Source organism: Podospora pseudoanserina, chromosome 1 (genome assembly GCF_035222485.1).
Source record: "Podospora pseudoanserina strain CBS 124.78 chromosome 1, whole genome shotgun sequence".
In the NCBI taxonomy this organism is placed as follows: Eukaryota; Fungi; Ascomycota; class Sordariomycetes; order Sordariales; family Podosporaceae; genus Podospora; species Podospora pseudoanserina.
This window is the reverse complement of record NC_085920.1, coordinates 8,479,618-8,495,334: the sequence shown is the minus strand read 5'-3', so window position 1 is coordinate 8,495,334 and position 15,717 is coordinate 8,479,618. Positions and strand designations below refer to the sequence as shown.

Here is a 15,717-nt window from a genome sequence, read left to right as displayed (position 1 = left end):
ATCAAAGGCCTCCAATTATCTTCAAAGGCCGTACCGTTCACCTTGTTGACAGCACCCATCGGGGATATCCCCGCACATACATGTCACACATCCAAGAATGCAGTCTCGGAATATTGGTCATTCGTCCTATTTCACTGCGGAAGAGGGGTGGCTCTGCATGATGCAAGTTGACAAGTTGCACCCTTAACGTGGTAGCTGAGAAGACGCAAGGTGATTGGACAAAGGTGATGAGAGGCAAGTTTTGGTAGGTATGGTGTGGGACTGGTGTGTGGGGGGGATATGTATCGTCGGCGCCGCATCGCAACCGAACTACAGGAAGCAAGGGCGAAGGCGTCATGGTGTTAGTGCGGGTTTGGACGCATAACGCCATACAAATATCACACAAAGCCGCCACCGAGAATCGGAGATGGGTTGAGGGGGGAAAGGGTTTAACGGAGTTTATTGAGTTGTACGAATACCTAAAATATGTAGTGTGACTTGAGTGTGAATATTTGTGGTTTCTTTTGTGTCTGTCTGTCTGTCTGTCGATGATGTGAACGCAAAGATCATGAGCTCTCAGGAAAGACCGCCGCACCGTGAGGTGTACCTCTACCGAAAGAACCCCTGGGAAAGCGACAAAGACTCTGAATCGTCAGAATCTCTCTCCTCGTCTGACGACTCCAGCGACGATGAAACCACCAACCCATTCGACCTCTTCCTCCCCGGTTCTCGACCGCAACAACCCCCTTTTCGCATCCCCCGTCCTCACTATGCTTCCACTCCCAGCAGCAGCACCACCATCTCCTCGGCCTCCTCCTCGTTTCCCTCCCAGCCCAAAACAACCGAGTCCACCCCCCTCCTCCCGTCAAGCGCTCCCAGCAAATCCCCCTACCTCTCCGGCCTCTCCCGGCCCCGCTTCTGGCTGCTGTTTGGCCAGATAATTCTCTCCCCGTAAGCTCAGCCGTCGTCTTCCTAACCCCCGAACCAGCTCAAGCGTACCTGAAAAATCCTAACGACAGCGCAGAACTGATAATCTGCTTCGACGGCACAATCATGGCCTCCTCCCACCCGGTGATAACCTCCCACTTTCACTCTGCCAACTCTGCCTCCTGGCTCTCGACTTCCTTTCTGCTCACCCAGACCTCTTTTCAGCCGTTGGTCGGGGGTTTGTCGGATGCGATTGGCAGGAAAACACCCTACCTCATCCTCGCTGCCGTCTTCTCCTTGGGGACGCTATGGTGCGCCGTTGCTGGGTCCATGCTCCAGTTCATCCTGGCTCGAGCAGTCTGCGGCCTCGGAGCGGGGGGGATGATGACGCTGGGGAGCATCATCATGTCTGATGTCGTGCCTATCGAGATCCGACCTAGATATCAGAGCTTGTTGAATGTTACTTTTGGTGTCGGGTCCATGATGGGGGCGGGTCTGGGGGGTCTGATGGCGGATTGTCTGGGGTGGAGGTGGGAGTTTGGGGTTCAGGTTCCTGTTCTGATCATCTGTGTGGGAGTGAGCGGGTTGGTGATCCCCGATGATTTAGGACTCTACGGGAAACAGAAGGTGACGATACAGCAGGCGTTGAGAGAGTTTGACTTTTGGGGAGCCGCGACCCTGGCGGGGAGCGTGACGGGGTTGGTGTTGGGGGTTGGGCTGGGGGGAAACGTTCTTCCTTGGAGCCATCCGGTTGTGGTAGGGTCGTTGATGTTCTTTGCGGTGGTGTTCCCCGTGTTTTTGTGGGTGGAGGGATGGGTTAGAAACCCGATCATGCCGCTTCATCTGGTGTTCAAGGCGCCGCACATGAACTTGATGTTGTCGAGCCATATTTCGGCATTGTTGGCGGCGGCGATACTGTTTAACGTGTAAGCATCTTTTGCCTCTCTTGTCTTTGAATTCTCAGCTGACAAAAAAAAAAAAAAAAAAAAAAAGACCGCTATTTTTCCAAGGCGTCCTCCTCACCTCGGCCACAGAGTCCGGCCTCCGCCTGGTAACCTGCTCCGCGGTCCAGGCCCTCTGTGGAATGACAGCCGGCTTCTTGATCACCTGGTCCCGCCGGATGAAGTGGCCGCTCATCACAGGCGCAACGCTCGTCATAGCCGGACTGTTCTGCTTGTTCAGCATGGAAAGGGGCTGGCCGACATGGGTTTACATGCTCTGTCTCGTGCCGGCGTCGGCAGGCCAAGGTTTCCAGTTCCCGGGAAGCTTCATGGCTGTGCTCGCCGCGTCAGAGCAGCACGAGCAAGCTGTCGTGACCAGCACCCTGATGCTGTGGAGAAGCACAGGCAACATTCTCGGAGTCGCCTGCTCATCGCTTGTCGTGCAAAACTCGCTGTGGTATCACCTCCAGGAATTCGTCAGCGGACCGGAAAAGGAGGCTGTGATCAGCAAAGTCAGAAAGTCGGTCGAGGCTATCAGGGACTTGGAGGGGACATACCAGGATCAAGTCGTACAGAGCTACGCTGCCGCCCTGCGTCTAACTTTTCTATGTTGCTTCGCTCTGGCCGTTGCGAACCTGTGTTTAGTTGCACCAGTCAGACTGGGAAGATTGGGGAGCAAGAAGTAAAAACAACACCAAAAGACGTGGTTATCGTAGATAAAATGGGGCAGCTCGGAAGAAATTATCCGACATCCAACGAAATGTCATCCAGTCAATCGTATCATTGTCAGGCGCAACGAGGGTATCATAGAAAAACAAACGAAACCAAAACGCCATTCCCCTTTGCTCCCGGTTCCTCATAATCCTCCGATCCTTCTCCATCATATCCTCCGATCCTTGTCCATCATATCCTTCCACTGACTAGAGTGGCCAGAGCTTCGGTCGATTTCGGTCGTGACCTGAATGGACTCATGCTTCATAATCGGCCATTCATCCTCATCCGAGTCCTTATCCTTCATCGCACCCACAATGTGGTTGTGGGAAGAATTGAGGTTCTGCAGCCTTATGCTGTTCCCCCTCATCCTCCCAGCATTGCTATACGCCCTATCCCTCCCGGCGTTGCTAAATGACCTTTCCCTCCCAGCGTTGCTGTTCGCCCTATCCCTCCCGGCAGTGACGCCGACCTCGTAATGACAAAGTCCTGATTCCAAATCACGGCCCGCTTTGTTTGCCTGCTCCTGGCTGATGATGGCCAAGTCCCTCGCACCGATCACGACGCTGGGCTTCTTCCTGGCCTGCTTGCGTGCCTCTCGCTTCGCCAGCAACCACCGCGGCGCAAGTACTGACCAGGCATAATCTCGAAAGGTCCTCGTTGTTCCAAACACCAAATAAGCCAGTACCGGCGCCGTAACTCCAGGGATGTAAAGAACAAAGTCGGTAACGGCTCTCCCGGCGCTCAGGTCCGGCTCTGCCGGGACATTTTCGACCGAGTTGGTCTGTGAAGCTCGGAGCTGGAACATGACAACGACGAGTTGAAAAAGGCTGCGTTGTCTGTCAGTTCTCTGTGCTCGCAGTCCATGATGTGATGGTATACATACCTCAAGGCGATGAAAGCAACGGTGAACCGCAACACCAACCACCTGTCGTAGATATTCTTCCTCTTCGGCAACGGAGGCTTCGGCTGCGAGCTACTGGTTGGATTCGTTCCATCCGAGGTGCCTCCACCAGTGTTCGTTGAGCGCCCATACCGAACGTCCCATGACAACACCATTACCCGCGAGTGAATGTATTTGCCAAGAATCGACAACAAGATCAAGCTGCCGGCCAGGAAGCAAGCGATCACTGGGGGCTTGTTAGCAAGTGCTCTTCAGCAGACAACGAAAGCTTATAAACGTACTGATTCCGCTGGACAAGATTAGGAACCCGACAGTACTGGCCTGAATCTTGCTGAACCGAAGCAAAACCATAAACACAGCCGGAATCACGGCCGCAGTACCCTTGGCAATCAGAGAGGCGTGGAACCGGTACATTTTGGTGATGCGTAGCTGGAAGATACTGTTGGCCAGCTCTACAGCCCAAAAGACAACGAGTAGTGATTCTACATTGTAGCAATAGTACTCTGTGCAACTATCAGTATGCGCTCCCGGTAGTCGACCACAAAGCAACCTACGAATGTAAAACAGCACTAAATCCAGACCGGTTGATGCACCCGTGATGTTGAGCTCAGGATTCCCCACATTGGCAACGACATTCTGCCATTGTGCTGTCTTGATATCGTTCCACCAGGTGATGGTGTGTATTTGCTGGATGATTGAGGTAAATGTGTGCAAGACCATGAAAGACCCCAGCATGATGACATCTGAGCTTGGTTAGTCTCTCTCTCGTTGGCTGATATCTCCACGACAGTGAAGCACTCACAGCTCGTGCGCTCATCATGAACCCACACGATCCACAGCAAGAACAAGCCGACGGCCAGGCAAAACCAGCTGTAGAGAAGAATAGCAACACACTGGCCCATGACCTCAGACGGCAGTTGAGCCATCTTGAGGGTGTTGTCGGCAGCGCCGGGTACGTCAAGGGATTGGAGGTTGCACAGGAATGGAGAAGAAGAAGAAACAAACACCAGGACCAAGGTTGAGACTGGGGATCAAGACGCGTTATCATGCAGACAGGGCGACGCCAAGGAGGGGGATCTTGTGGATAAATTGAGAAAGCCATGGCCTCGGGCTAGCTTGGGTGACAGTGAGCGTGACACAGTGACCCCTGGAAAACGTGGAGAGGCCCAAACACCCAGCTTCTCGCCCTGCCCATCATGCCCAAAGACGGAGCTGTGGAAACGGGGGTGGTTGAGGGGGGAGAGGAGGGTCCAGAAGCGAGCAGCTGAATATGGTTACAGGAAGCTGCGTGCCGATTGCGATGTTGTGCCCTTACAGGTGCGCTTTGTGAGAGAACGAGATGGGCGATGTATCGCTACCAAGATCCGAGCGTCCGAGCGCAATCCAACAGGGCCTTCGTGATTTGCAAAAGACGCTATCGAGAAGCAAGCCCTTCACGAACTGAATGGCGAAAGAGGACTAGTGGCTTGATGTGGAGAGTAGCGCTTTGATCGTTTATTGTAGCTCCTCCGCAGCTTTATCACAAGCATTTGGTCTGCTCCGGTGCGACCCTGTTCACGTTCGGAGATCAGAAGCAGCAAGCAACCCCGGCCTTGCAGGAAGGACATAAGGGTGAAGAAGACGCATATGGGAAGGAGGGTCGGCTGCAGTCTGCAGATCTGTCTTGTCGTTGTGACTCTGTTCTTCAATGGGTGGTTGGCATGTGAGGTTTGAGTGGATTTCGACGGAGTTGGAGCCGAGCCCGAAAGTCCAGACTCGAGAACGACGGTAGTGGAGATATGATAACTCTTGAGGCAAGTGTCAGTTGATACCATGATAAAGAGGTGGAAACAGAACGTCAAGTGAATCCAGACCCTGTCTCCATAACAGCTCCATGGCCCGAGATGCAAACAGGCTGTGGGTGAGGGGATCTGGTGAGCCAAGCTCTGGAAAAGAGAGATGCCGCCCCTGCCAACGTGAGACGATGTCACGAACCCCCTGCCGCTTAACCGGTTTCCGAAAAGAGGGGCGTTCTCCGAAACGCTAGAGGTGAAGCCGTTCCCAATCTGAGGAGCACACATCGGACGACTGTGGCCGCGGCAGTTGAGCCACACAGGCACGACAGTCTACTAGTGCAGGTGACGAGTGTGATGAGAGAACAAGAGGAGAATATCAGTCTCTTTGCCATGCGTGCCGTAATCCCGTCGAGCCTACACTAGACGATCCATCGTAGAAGGGACGGGAGGAGAAAAAGCAGCGTATCGGAGATTTGAACCCACGTGGAAACGGGGGCAGCACCTCGGGTACAGGCGGGTGCCGAAACAGCTGCTTCAAACAGCTGTCGAACAAGAGATACCAAGAACTTCAAGCTTCGGGATTAGAAGATTAGAGAAATATTGGAAGCCTGTGATTTTCCAAAAGAGGGAGGTCTAGATTGTGATAGTGGGAGATAGTGAGAAGAGCCAACCCTTGTGCCAGTGGGCGTGGGTGAAAATGGGGGTTGGTTGTTGGTGAGGTGAGCTCGGTTCGAAATATTGCGCTGGTGGCGCTGATGGAAAAGACATATGACCCGTGCCCGACAAAATGGACCGTGCACCTTCCTCGCAAGGCCATCAATTCGGTCCGCTGCAACCACTTTTGCAGGGCGTGGCTGACATCCCGCAACGCCAAAAATCGCGGGGAAGAACGCGCTCTGGTTACAGTCGTTTGGAAACCTGCAGCTCGCCACAGCATCAGCACTGCAGTCTCTCTCTCTCTCACACACACAAGCCGACAGACGACAACCTCGTCTTTCCACCAACCGAATCCACGCCCACTCTACTTACAGTGCTTCATCAATGGAGATCGACTGGGAGCCACCTCTTCCAGCCGGGTACAATGACCTCCACCGTTCTTTTCTTCAAAACTTCATGGCACAAGGCACCCTCACGCTGAAACAAGGCAAGAAACTGCTGGCCGACCTCAAGTCAAAGACCACCTTTGAGCCCGTTGACCCGGACACCATCACTCTGGACCAGTTTACAGATGCCATCCGAACTGCGAGAGAGGCCGTGGAGCCATTGGACTATGACATCCGCTATATGCGCGATCAAGTCCGAGACGAGCGTGTCTGGGTTTTTTACAACACCCAGAGCGACCCAGCCAGCCAGATGGCCACTGTCCATTCGGCCGAAGAGGTAGCATACATCAAGAGGCTGCTCGACGCCATGTTTGAGACGTACAACACGCCCCGCATGGAGGTCATGGCTGTGGATGAGGGACAGGCACTGAAGGTATCACGCCCCTCTCGGCAAAGTATGGGGAATGGACATGTCAACGGCGCCAATGGTGAGGATGCGGAAGGCAGTCAGTCAGCCACTCGGGGACTCAAACACTCCGAAGTGCTCGCGCTACTATCGAACCTGGTAGCCGAGGGGTGGTTGGAGAAGAGCAGGGACGGGTTTTACAGCCTAAGCACGAGAGCCCTGGTTGAGCTGTGGTCCTGGCTTGTTGCCACCTACAACGACGAAGAAGAAGAGTGGCAGCATATCAAGTTCTGCGAGGCGTGCAAGGAGATCGTGACGCACGGACAGCGGTGTAACAATGTAGACTGCACAATTCGCCTGCACGATGTTTGCGAGGGCAATTTTTGGAGGACCAGGCCGGACCGGAAGTGTCCGAAGTGTCAGACGGAGTGGGATGGATCTCAGTTTGTGGGGGAAAGGGCCATCACATCCAGATCGGCATTCCAAAGATCAAGAGCCGGGAGACGCGGGAGACGTAGCGAGGTCGCCGAAGATGCAGGCGAGGAAGAGGCTGAAGACTAATTTTTTTTTTTTTTGATTTACATAGATAGAATTCTTGATGATACCCAATTGCATGACATCACCCTGTGGCTGTGCACATCTTGATTGAGATCTCCCGCTGGTGTGGTTGACTCTAACGAACCCCCTACCTATAGTGAAACCGGAAGCTTGGAAAGACCTGGAAATAAACCCAGACGTCAACTGCAGCAGCTCGAGTTCATCTGATCTCGAATCTGCATGTGAAGTGTTTCAACCCGGAGCCGCGTACATCCACCATCTTTCCCCCCCCCGCCTTTCCTAAGCCGAGTACGAGCAAACGCAACAGCACGGGCACCAAAGCTTCCCCTCCAACCCCGCCCCTCACCACTGACGCCAAGACGTCATCCCAGTGCAACTCACCACGTACACGCAACCGCACACATGGCTCCGCATTTTCCATGGAGGCAAAAGTCAAAGGAGAAGGAGAAGAAGGCCGAGGAGGGTGGTGATGGCAACGCGAAAGTCGTCTTGACGCCATCGGCCGCTCCCCGGGTTTCAGTATCGTCGCTTTCATCCGACGACAACGGCAAGCGAATCCCAGTGGCTCCCATCCTCGACGACGAGGATGAGCAGTTTCTCGAACGACTCGTTGCGCGCACTGGCTTTGACGCGGAGGAGGAAGAGGGACCTCGGCCGGCGCTGCCGCCTCGATCGAAAACCCCCGAGTTGACGTGGGATTGGGATGACAAGAGCGAGACGTTCCAGCTGTTCGGCGCCAGCTCGGCCTCCAACCCCAACGATACGGCTCTGGTGTTGAAGGACAAGAATACCGAGCTGGCAACGATACCCAAGGCGCCAGAACAAGAGTCTCCTTCTGGGCCAGAGGAGATTGTTATCGACGCGGCAGATACAAAGGCTGATGGAAAGGATAACCAGAACACCAAGTCGAAGGAGAAGAAGCCATCGCGCCTGTCCCGCATGTTCACGCGCTCCAAGAAGCAGGGTTCGTCAACCCCGGACAACCTCGCCGTTCCCGCGACCGAGGGCACAACCAAGCCGGAATCGGCCGAGAAGGAATGGGCCGACCTCTCTCGCTTGTTAGACAAGCTCAACCTGTCGTCTTCGGGCTCCATCTCTTCAGACGCAAAAGACCTATTGGTTCGGCCGTTTGTCCAAATTCTCAAGGATCTCGCCAACGGTGTCCCCACAGCAGTTGATGACCTTGTCTCCCTCCTCGACGGCCGGAATGACATCCTCACCAAGACCTTTGAGAAGCTGCCTTCGTCTCTCCAGAAACTAGTGACTCAGCTTCCCAAGAAGCTCACCTCTAGCCTTGCCCCGGAAATTCTAGCCATGGCCGCGGAAGCGCAGGGGCTGGATAAATCCAAGATTAATGCTGACGAGGGGCTGAAGGGGGCAGCCAAGTTCTTTATGCCAAAGAACCTGAGTGATTTGGCACTCACCCCAGCGTTGATCAAGACCATGCTCAAGGCCATCTTGAATGCGCTGAAGACCAAGTTTCCCATGTTGGCGGGAACAAGCGCGTTGTGGAGCGTGGCTGTTTTCCTGTTGCTGTTTGTGCTGTGGTATTGTCATAAACGAGGCAGAGAGGAGAGGGAGAAGAAGGAGAAAGAAGAGGCTGAGGGGGAGGGGGAGAAGAAGGAAGGGGAGGCGGACGGGGAGGCAGTCAGTGGAGAGCGGGTGGTGGAGGAGGTCTTGCAGAATGAGAGGGCCGGGGACGGGACGGTGGCTGGCCAAGGGGGTAACGGGGAACTGGTGGTGGTCGTTGACGCGCCGGGTAAGGGGGTTCCCAAGTAATGGTAATGACGGACGTAATGACGATACCCATTTGTAGGAAAGAGCTTGGAGTTTTCGGATGGACTTGGGCATGGACTTTTCCGTAATTCTTTTGGTTTAATGCGCTCTGCTAGCAACGTCTTTACCTGTCCACTTTGGCGGTGACTTCAACTTCAATCTTCATCACCTCCTCCATCAACCCAGCCTGGATCATGGTAGCGGCAGGTCTCACATTGCCCAGCCACTTTTGGAGCACAGGCCTGCTTTTCTGTCAGTTGCTTAACCTCGGCAGTTTCCAAGAAGGGAATTGCAAGACCAACCAGGTGCTTTCAAAGTCTTTCCTGTCTGGCAGGATGTATCTCACTCTCACAACATCCTGCATCCCAGCGCCCGCTTCGGCCAAGGCAGCGGCGATGTTTTGAAAGGTTTGCTCTGCTTGGTCGACGACGTTGGGGGAGATGAGGCCTGTTTTGTAGTCGTAGCTGACGACATGCCGTGGTTAGTATGTGAACGGTGGAAAGTTTAGACAGGGAGGTAGGTGAAATGATAAAAGTGGTAATGTGTTGATGTGGTAATGTGTTGATGTGGTAATGTGTTGATGTGGTAATGTGAGAATGTGGGTGTTGATGTGGTAATGTGGTAATGTGGTAATGTGGTAATGTGGTAATGCGGCAATGTGTTAATGTGACAAAGATACTGTACTACAAAAAAGCAAAACTACTTTACCCAGTGCATCCAGATACAAAAACCATGTCACCCTGGACTACAGCTCGAGAGTACCCGATCCGAGCCTCGAACGGGGAGCCGGAGGAGATGAGCTTGCGGGAGGGGGGCATCGTAACTGGCTTGTGACATAAAGTTTGATAACAAATATGTTTATTTGAAGATTAAAAATATCTTCATCGATGAGAGTTGCAATGAGACTATTTATTGGAGACTGGATGAGGAGTTGTAAGTGAGTCACTGTCACTGAAAAGGGGTGAAGACTAGGGGATAGAAACCCTAACCCTGTAGTATCATGAACAAACTCTCAACCACCCCTTAACCTCTGGGGTTATCTTAAAAGTGATATATCAGAAGTAGTTAAGATGAAAAATGTCAACTCCAATGGATATTAAATGTAAAAGGATCGAGGATATGATCCCAACGATATCACGACTAAATAGTCTGCCATCTGATGTTGGAAATTGAAGATATCCTTAAGCCGCAAGCAGCCGGTGAAGTTGCTTCACCAAGTTATGGAGTAGTGATCCCCACACATGGATTTCGAACTGTCAAGCCGCTGGGAAAGCGTGAAGCTTCTACGAATTGTTATTTTGAAATTCTTCATTATACCGATCGAATGAAGGTATCTTATATTTCGCAAATAGATGTTCCACAGTCGTTTGTGGAGTTGATGGACGATCAGGGCAAGTGGAGAGATGTGGAACGCTGGGATACCGCCCGTGGGAAAGGGGAGTTTGCCGGATCCACGTCCGCTGGTTCACATGATTGAGCTCCATTGTCCCGTGTCAGCCTCCAGACTTCCGGATACCTAGCTTCGTGATGCGACTCGGGTTGGTGGCATCTCTCCAGTATCTTGATGTCAAGCACTTCCATCAACCAGAACATCCCGTCTTGACTGACTGACAACTGCAAGTCTCAACAGCTAAACCACCCCACATCAGTAGCTCAGTAGCTCTCCAAAAACCCCAACCTTGGCACTTGGCGTCCAGTCCAGTTTTCTTCTTCTCCCCTCGCATCCTCAGCCAAGACAACCACCAGCCAGCACTGCGCCGCAACCCAAATCACCTGCAACCATATCCGTTATCTTGCATCTTTTTGTATACATCATCTCATCAACATCACCACCAAAGATGGGGATGGACGAGAAATACCCCGCTGGCAACCCCGGAATGCCGCTCATCCCACCGCGTCGCGGCCTCAGCCCAGGACGTTTCCTCCTCGCTGTCGCATACCTTGTCGTTGTCGGATTCATCTACTGCTTCTTCCAGCAGAACCCAAACCACCCGCTTCACTCACACACCGCCCATCACCATGCCGCTCAGCAACCCTCGGCGCCTGAGACGGTGATCAAGATGGTGGAGCCTAGCGTCAGAAGGGGGTTGGTTCCTCTTGAGGCGCATATCATGTCCAAGTGCCCTGATGCGAAGGTATTGTTTGTTTTGATGCCGACGTGGAAACTCAGCTCAGCAGCTAACCCCTTGTCTCCGGTATAGGACTGCCTCCGCGACCTCGTTCTCCCCGTCATGCAAAAGACTCTCGACAAGGTCAACTTTACCCTCTCGTTCATCGGCCGGTACGCTACACCTCCACCCCCCTATATTTGCCTCACCGTTTGTGGCATGCGCACCTTGATGGACAGACCCTGACACAGTGTACCACAGACCAACCGAACACGATGACGGAGTGGCTTGCAAGCATGGCGCAGAGGAGTGTAGGTTTACCCTTGTGCTAAACATCTAGCGCGCCAAAGACTAACAGGCAATGTCTCCAGGCCTCGGCAACATCATTGAGCTCTGCGCCCAAAGCCTTTACCCAGACCCCAAGACCTATCTCGGGTTCGTCATGTGCTTAACCAAGGACTACCGCCACATCCCCCAGCGTGGTTTGATCGAGGACTGCGCCCTCGAGCATGCCATCGACTTTGACAAGCTCAACGAGTGCGCCACCAAGGATGATGGCGCCTATGGGATGGGTATGCTCAGAAGCAGCGTCAGGAGAACCTCGGCGGCCGGCGTGACCAAGAGCTGCACCGTCCGCCTCAACGAGGAGATCTACTGCGTCCGCGATAACGGCCAGTGGAAGGAATGCCCCCACGGCTCCAGCGTCAATGACCTCGTCATTGCGATTGAGAAGCTTTACCACCGGCGCGCTTGAGCGGCTCGAACACCTCGACCCACAGATCGCTGGCCTCGCCCAGAGTGTAGCTCATTGTAGTCCGGTCCATGCCCGCTTCGTCCCCGCCACCCATCGTCTCCAACTGCGATATAATGCTATCTAATCCAACCGCCTTACCCGTCGCCTGCGTGGCGCCCGCCTCGAGCTGAACGTGCACAATGTGAATATGAAAGTGGTAATATGTGGGCTGGTAGTGGACATAGAGTTTCAGCTGGTCAGCCTCGATGGATGGGTACACCTTTGTCGTTGCCTCGATGAACTTCTCCTTCATGTGGTTCAGCCAAGGGATGTGTTTCTTTTTCAGGTCGCGCAAGGACCAAATGTCTCTTCTCTCCACCAGACCCAGTAAGTGCAGCGCATCGAGGGTCTGGCGGTCCCAGTTCAGGTCGGGCAGCAACAAGAACCCTTCTTCGTTGAGGGAAGCGGCATCGAACGGTGTGCGGTAGATGACATCCTCGACCTCGGTCCTCCCTTCAACAATATTGAACACCCAGTTCAGACGGCCGGCGTCGCGCTGGGCTTGCATGTACGGCCTGACACGCTCGAGGTAGATTTGCGGTGTTTCGGAGACGAGACGGACGCCCTGTTTGGAGTATTTCTTGATGTGCCTTTCGGTGCAGGGGTGGATAAGGTTGATCTTGAGGTCGGCCGTCTCGTCGGATGGGTTCTGGGATGAGGAATTGGCGAGGTACCAGTGGTAGATGTCATTAGCACCTAGGTTCTTGAGAGTTTGGAGGGTGGTCGGGACTGAGGCGAGGTAATTGGGGGAGGATGGGAAGGGGGCACGCTCGAGGATGAGGAGGGCGGGGAGAGAGTCGATTGTGCCGAGGAGGGAGGTTCGGCGGCCTGCTTGGTCTGAGGTTGTGGGTGGTTAGGACGTGGTTGAATAGCGGAAGTGGATATGGTAGAGAGTAATACGAAGCACACACCTTGATTCAGAAGCTTTTCGAACTTGAACTTTGGCACGAGTGCCTCGGCTTTGGCTTTGGTCTCTGCTTGTGTGGACATGGTGAAGTCGTTGGTTGTTGTGAGTTTTTGTCGAAAGTCAAACCGGGATGGGCATTAGGGGTGTGACAGAAGGAAGCTCGAGTCAAGTTGTCTGTGTTTGGGGCTTCAGATGGAAAACATGGGATTAGTGCCCCGCGCTCTGCCCCGCATTGAACCACTGACATGCTGCATCTTGTCTCAATATCCATCTTCCTCATCCAGAGACCACCCAGTTTCCCCAAGGACAGGTGGCAACAGCCCCGGTCGTCTTTCGGATGTCTTCCAAGGCTATAATTTCTTTTGAAGGGTCTTAGACTTCTGTTGATGCCTTTCCACAACCTCAAAGCCACAGGAATCAAGTATCCCAAGAGGCCATAAAGTCCAGATGGGCCCTTCCCACCCTTCTTTCCTCCCAGACTAAATATGCAAATAAAAAGATATGGAAAGCACACAAAAACATAGGAAATAGTTGGTTCACAATACCATGCCATCATTGCTTTCCTTCCCCCAGTGGTTTTCAAAAACGTACAAAGAATTCAGGTTAGGTTAAGGCAGGCTCCTCGGCAGCTTGGTCTGTGCTTGCTGACAAAACGTCCCGAGACACCGACAATTATTGTTCAGGCACTCCTTGTAGTCTTCCGATCGTCTGCCATTGTCATCGCCGGAAATTTCGAGTGCCGAGTGCTCCAGGAGGTCACGTATATGTAAATCATCTGGGAAAGTCCGATGGGTTCCGCTGCTGCGCCGATGCTCATGGACGACTCTGAGCATCCTACAGACACAGCTATCCCAACATCCACAACTTCTTTGGCCCGACTATCATGCACATCGTGTCGCGATAGAAAGCAAAAATGCGACCGGAACCTACCAGTTTGCCGTCGATGTACGAGCCTGCGTAATGATTGCGTTTATCCAAGTTCCAGAAAGTCAGGCCAGGGCAAGCGGAAGCAGGCTCGCGATCTGGAAGCTAAATTGTGTAAGTGAGCCTCTCATCGGACATTGTCGGACAATGCGACCTCTCCGAACCATTGTGTTAACAACCGCCATCGCGCACACCAGTCCGACTCGAGGACCAGCTCAGAACAATCAGACATTCGGCTGATGCAGACCGCTGCAATTCACCGCGGACGGTCAGAACAGCCGTCTCGTCGAATGTCGTCTATTCTTCCCCGGTGGCGTCAAGCGCGGACCAATCATGGCTGAGCGAGGCTACGATTCAGGAAGGACGAGATGTCGGAGAGCCTCGAAGTCACCAACATCAACAGCCGGCTGACTGGCTTGCCAATAGCGAACTGGAACTTACGGAGCTAGACGATGCCCCATTGTCACGCGACTTGATTGAGGAACTGTCAGTGCTGCGCATCTCTTGTAGTGCCAAGTGCAATCCAATGGCTAACAACCTAGCCTACAGTACCACTTTATACTTTAAAAATGGCTATCACTGTTCCCCGATGATACACCCTTCTCGCTACCTAGAATCCTTGCGATCAGATGTTCCTTCTCGTCAGCCACCTTTGTTCCTCCAATTGGTGATCATGGCGACTGGAGCGAGTACCGACCCTTCACATGCCTCCCTAGCCATGTCTTTGTACCGTCGTGCTCGCAAACTTGCCGAGCAGGATGAAGCCAAGGTCAGCTTTACCTGCATCTCGGCCGTGGAACTCCCCAACTAACAGAAGGCCAGGAACCAAATGCATTCATGTTAGCTCATGCCCAATGCTGGGTGCTCATGGCCAGCTTCGAGGCTCAAAGCACACTGTTTTCTCGCGCTTCCCTCAGCCTGGGGAAGAGCATCAGGATCGCGCAGATCCTGAATCTGCACCAACTCGACAGATGCCCACAGCCACCATCTCTGTTTCAGTCTCATCTTGAGCCGCCGTCTTCGCGAAACCTCGACTGGATTGAGATGGAGGAGCGCCGCAGGACCTGGTGGGTGATTTACTCTGCAGATCGGTTGGTTTTCGCAACCTCAGCGCTGCCTTCCATTATTGACGACCGGATGGTGCACACGCTGCTTCCTAAACCAGAGGAAGCCTTCACGAGCGGTAGAGAAGAGACGCCTCAAGAACACACAAACACTTTACACCAGGCATTGCGAGAAAGGTCACCACCCGTTTCGCGTCTGGGAGCACGTGCTCTCGCAGCTCATCTCTTTTATCGAGCTGTGGACTTGGAGACTACTGAGGCTCGGCCAGAGGCGCAGGCCGAGCACAACCTAGAATCTTATTGGGCTCGACAGCAAGACGTTGGCAATGATCTGCTTGCCCTCCTCATCAGCTTGCCCCGAGATCTCCGCCTCCCTGCCAGTATTGGGTGTCAAGATACTATTTATATCCACGTCCTGATACACACCGCCTTGATGTGCCTTCACAAGACCGCATTGCGCAAAGCAGCCGAAGATGGAGGTCAGGGGGTCGAGGCAAGCTTTGTTAAGGCGCAGGGCCGAAGCAACTTGCTTGCTGCAGCTGCGCAAGTCATCGCCATCATCCGATCAATCAGGGAGGAGGACTTGACCGAGGCACTGAAGAACCCGATCCAGGGCTACGCAACGTACATTGCATCGCTGGTGTTTTTTGAAGACTTTGCGCTCACCCGCTTTGAGGGCAGCAGGGCCAATGTTGTTTTTCTCTTTGACATGTTGCAAAGGTTCAGTCAGACACACCCGGTGGCAAGAATGCTGGCCGGTCAGCTCGGTCACGAGCTGGAGAGACTGGAGGTTGTGGATACGGCTATGGGATAGGACGCTTAAGCATCATGGAGAAGACGTTTCTTAAGCCAGAAAGAAAGATGGTTCATCAAAAGCTGCGAGTCGTTGGAGGGTCGGGCC

At 53.5% G+C, this 15,717-nt stretch overlaps 9 protein-coding genes across 9 annotated transcripts; 4 read left to right on the top strand and 5 right to left on the bottom strand.

Moving 5' to 3' along the window:
- Positions 1 to 1,517: 1,517 nt before the first annotated feature.
- Positions 1,518 to 2,091, bottom strand: QC764_123640 (uncharacterized protein; the record flags this gene model as incomplete). The annotated part of the gene is made up of 2 exons (XM_062943600.1): positions 1,518 to 1,679; positions 1,930 to 2,091. 2 exons carry the CDS (start codon positions 2,089 to 2,091, stop codon positions 1,518 to 1,520), a joined length of 324 nt encoding a protein of 107 aa, XP_062806745.1.
- Positions 2,092 to 2,727: 636 nt separating this feature from the next.
- QC764_123630 (uncharacterized protein) lies at positions 2,728 to 4,388 on the bottom strand (the record flags this gene model as incomplete). The annotated part of the gene is made up of 5 exons (XM_062943599.1): positions 2,728 to 3,388; positions 3,445 to 3,688; positions 3,744 to 3,965; positions 4,017 to 4,205; positions 4,265 to 4,388. The coding sequence occupies 5 exons, from the start codon at positions 4,386 to 4,388 to the stop codon at positions 2,728 to 2,730; spliced, it is 1,440 nt and encodes a 479-aa protein (XP_062806744.1).
- A 628-nt stretch (positions 4,389 to 5,016) lies between these two features.
- Positions 5,017 to 5,961, bottom strand: QC764_0027770 (uncharacterized protein; the record flags this gene model as incomplete). The annotated part of the gene is made up of 2 exons (XM_062940146.1): positions 5,316 to 5,961; positions 5,017 to 5,216 (listed from the first exon to the last, which is right to left on the bottom strand). Exons 1-2 carry the CDS (start codon positions 5,335 to 5,337, stop codon positions 5,017 to 5,019), a joined length of 222 nt encoding a protein of 73 aa, XP_062806743.1. The 5' UTR covers positions 5,338 to 5,961.
- A 317-nt stretch (positions 5,962 to 6,278) lies between these two features.
- On the top strand, positions 6,279 to 7,247 carry QC764_123620 (uncharacterized protein; the record flags this gene model as incomplete). The annotated part of the gene is made up of 1 exon (XM_062943598.1): positions 6,279 to 7,247. The coding sequence occupies one exon, from the start codon at positions 6,279 to 6,281 to the stop codon at positions 7,245 to 7,247; it is 969 nt and encodes a 322-aa protein (XP_062806742.1).
- A 399-nt stretch (positions 7,248 to 7,646) lies between these two features.
- On the top strand, positions 7,647 to 9,023 carry QC764_123610 (uncharacterized protein; the record flags this gene model as incomplete). Its single annotated transcript, XM_062943597.1, has 1 exon — positions 7,647 to 9,023. One exon carries the CDS (start codon positions 7,647 to 7,649, stop codon positions 9,021 to 9,023), a length of 1,377 nt encoding a protein of 458 aa, XP_062806741.1.
- Positions 9,024 to 9,034: 11 nt separating this feature from the next.
- QC764_123600 (uncharacterized protein) lies at positions 9,035 to 9,853 on the bottom strand. Its single transcript, XM_062943596.1, has 3 exons — positions 9,729 to 9,853; positions 9,323 to 9,484; positions 9,035 to 9,262 (listed from the first exon to the last, which is right to left on the bottom strand). The coding sequence occupies exons 1-3, from the start codon at positions 9,836 to 9,838 to the stop codon at positions 9,145 to 9,147; spliced, it is 390 nt and encodes a 129-aa protein (XP_062806740.1). The 5' UTR covers positions 9,839 to 9,853; the 3' UTR covers positions 9,035 to 9,144.
- A 459-nt stretch (positions 9,854 to 10,312) lies between these two features.
- On the top strand, positions 10,313 to 12,825 carry QC764_0027730 (uncharacterized protein). Its single transcript, XM_062940145.1, is given in 5 exon segments — positions 10,313 to 10,672; positions 10,681 to 11,155; positions 11,222 to 11,301; positions 11,390 to 11,439; positions 11,500 to 12,825. Coding segments are annotated over 4 exon segments (810 nt in total). The 5' UTR covers positions 10,313 to 10,672; positions 10,681 to 10,858; the 3' UTR covers positions 11,883 to 12,825.
- Positions 11,845 to 12,911, bottom strand: QC764_0027720 (uncharacterized protein; the record flags this gene model as incomplete). Its single annotated transcript, XM_062940144.1, has 2 exons — positions 11,845 to 12,758; positions 12,833 to 12,911. The coding sequence occupies 2 exons, from the start codon at positions 12,909 to 12,911 to the stop codon at positions 11,845 to 11,847; spliced, it is 993 nt and encodes a 330-aa protein (XP_062806738.1).
- Positions 12,912 to 13,269: 358 nt separating this feature from the next.
- QC764_123570 (uncharacterized protein) lies at positions 13,270 to 15,630 on the top strand (the record flags this gene model as incomplete). Its single annotated transcript, XM_062943595.1, has 4 exons — positions 13,270 to 13,866; positions 13,950 to 14,238; positions 14,302 to 14,521; positions 14,575 to 15,630. The coding sequence occupies exons 1-4, from the start codon at positions 13,617 to 13,619 to the stop codon at positions 15,628 to 15,630; spliced, it is 1,815 nt and encodes a 604-aa protein (XP_062806737.1). The 5' UTR covers positions 13,270 to 13,616.
- Between the last annotated feature and the right edge of the window lie 87 nt (positions 15,631 to 15,717).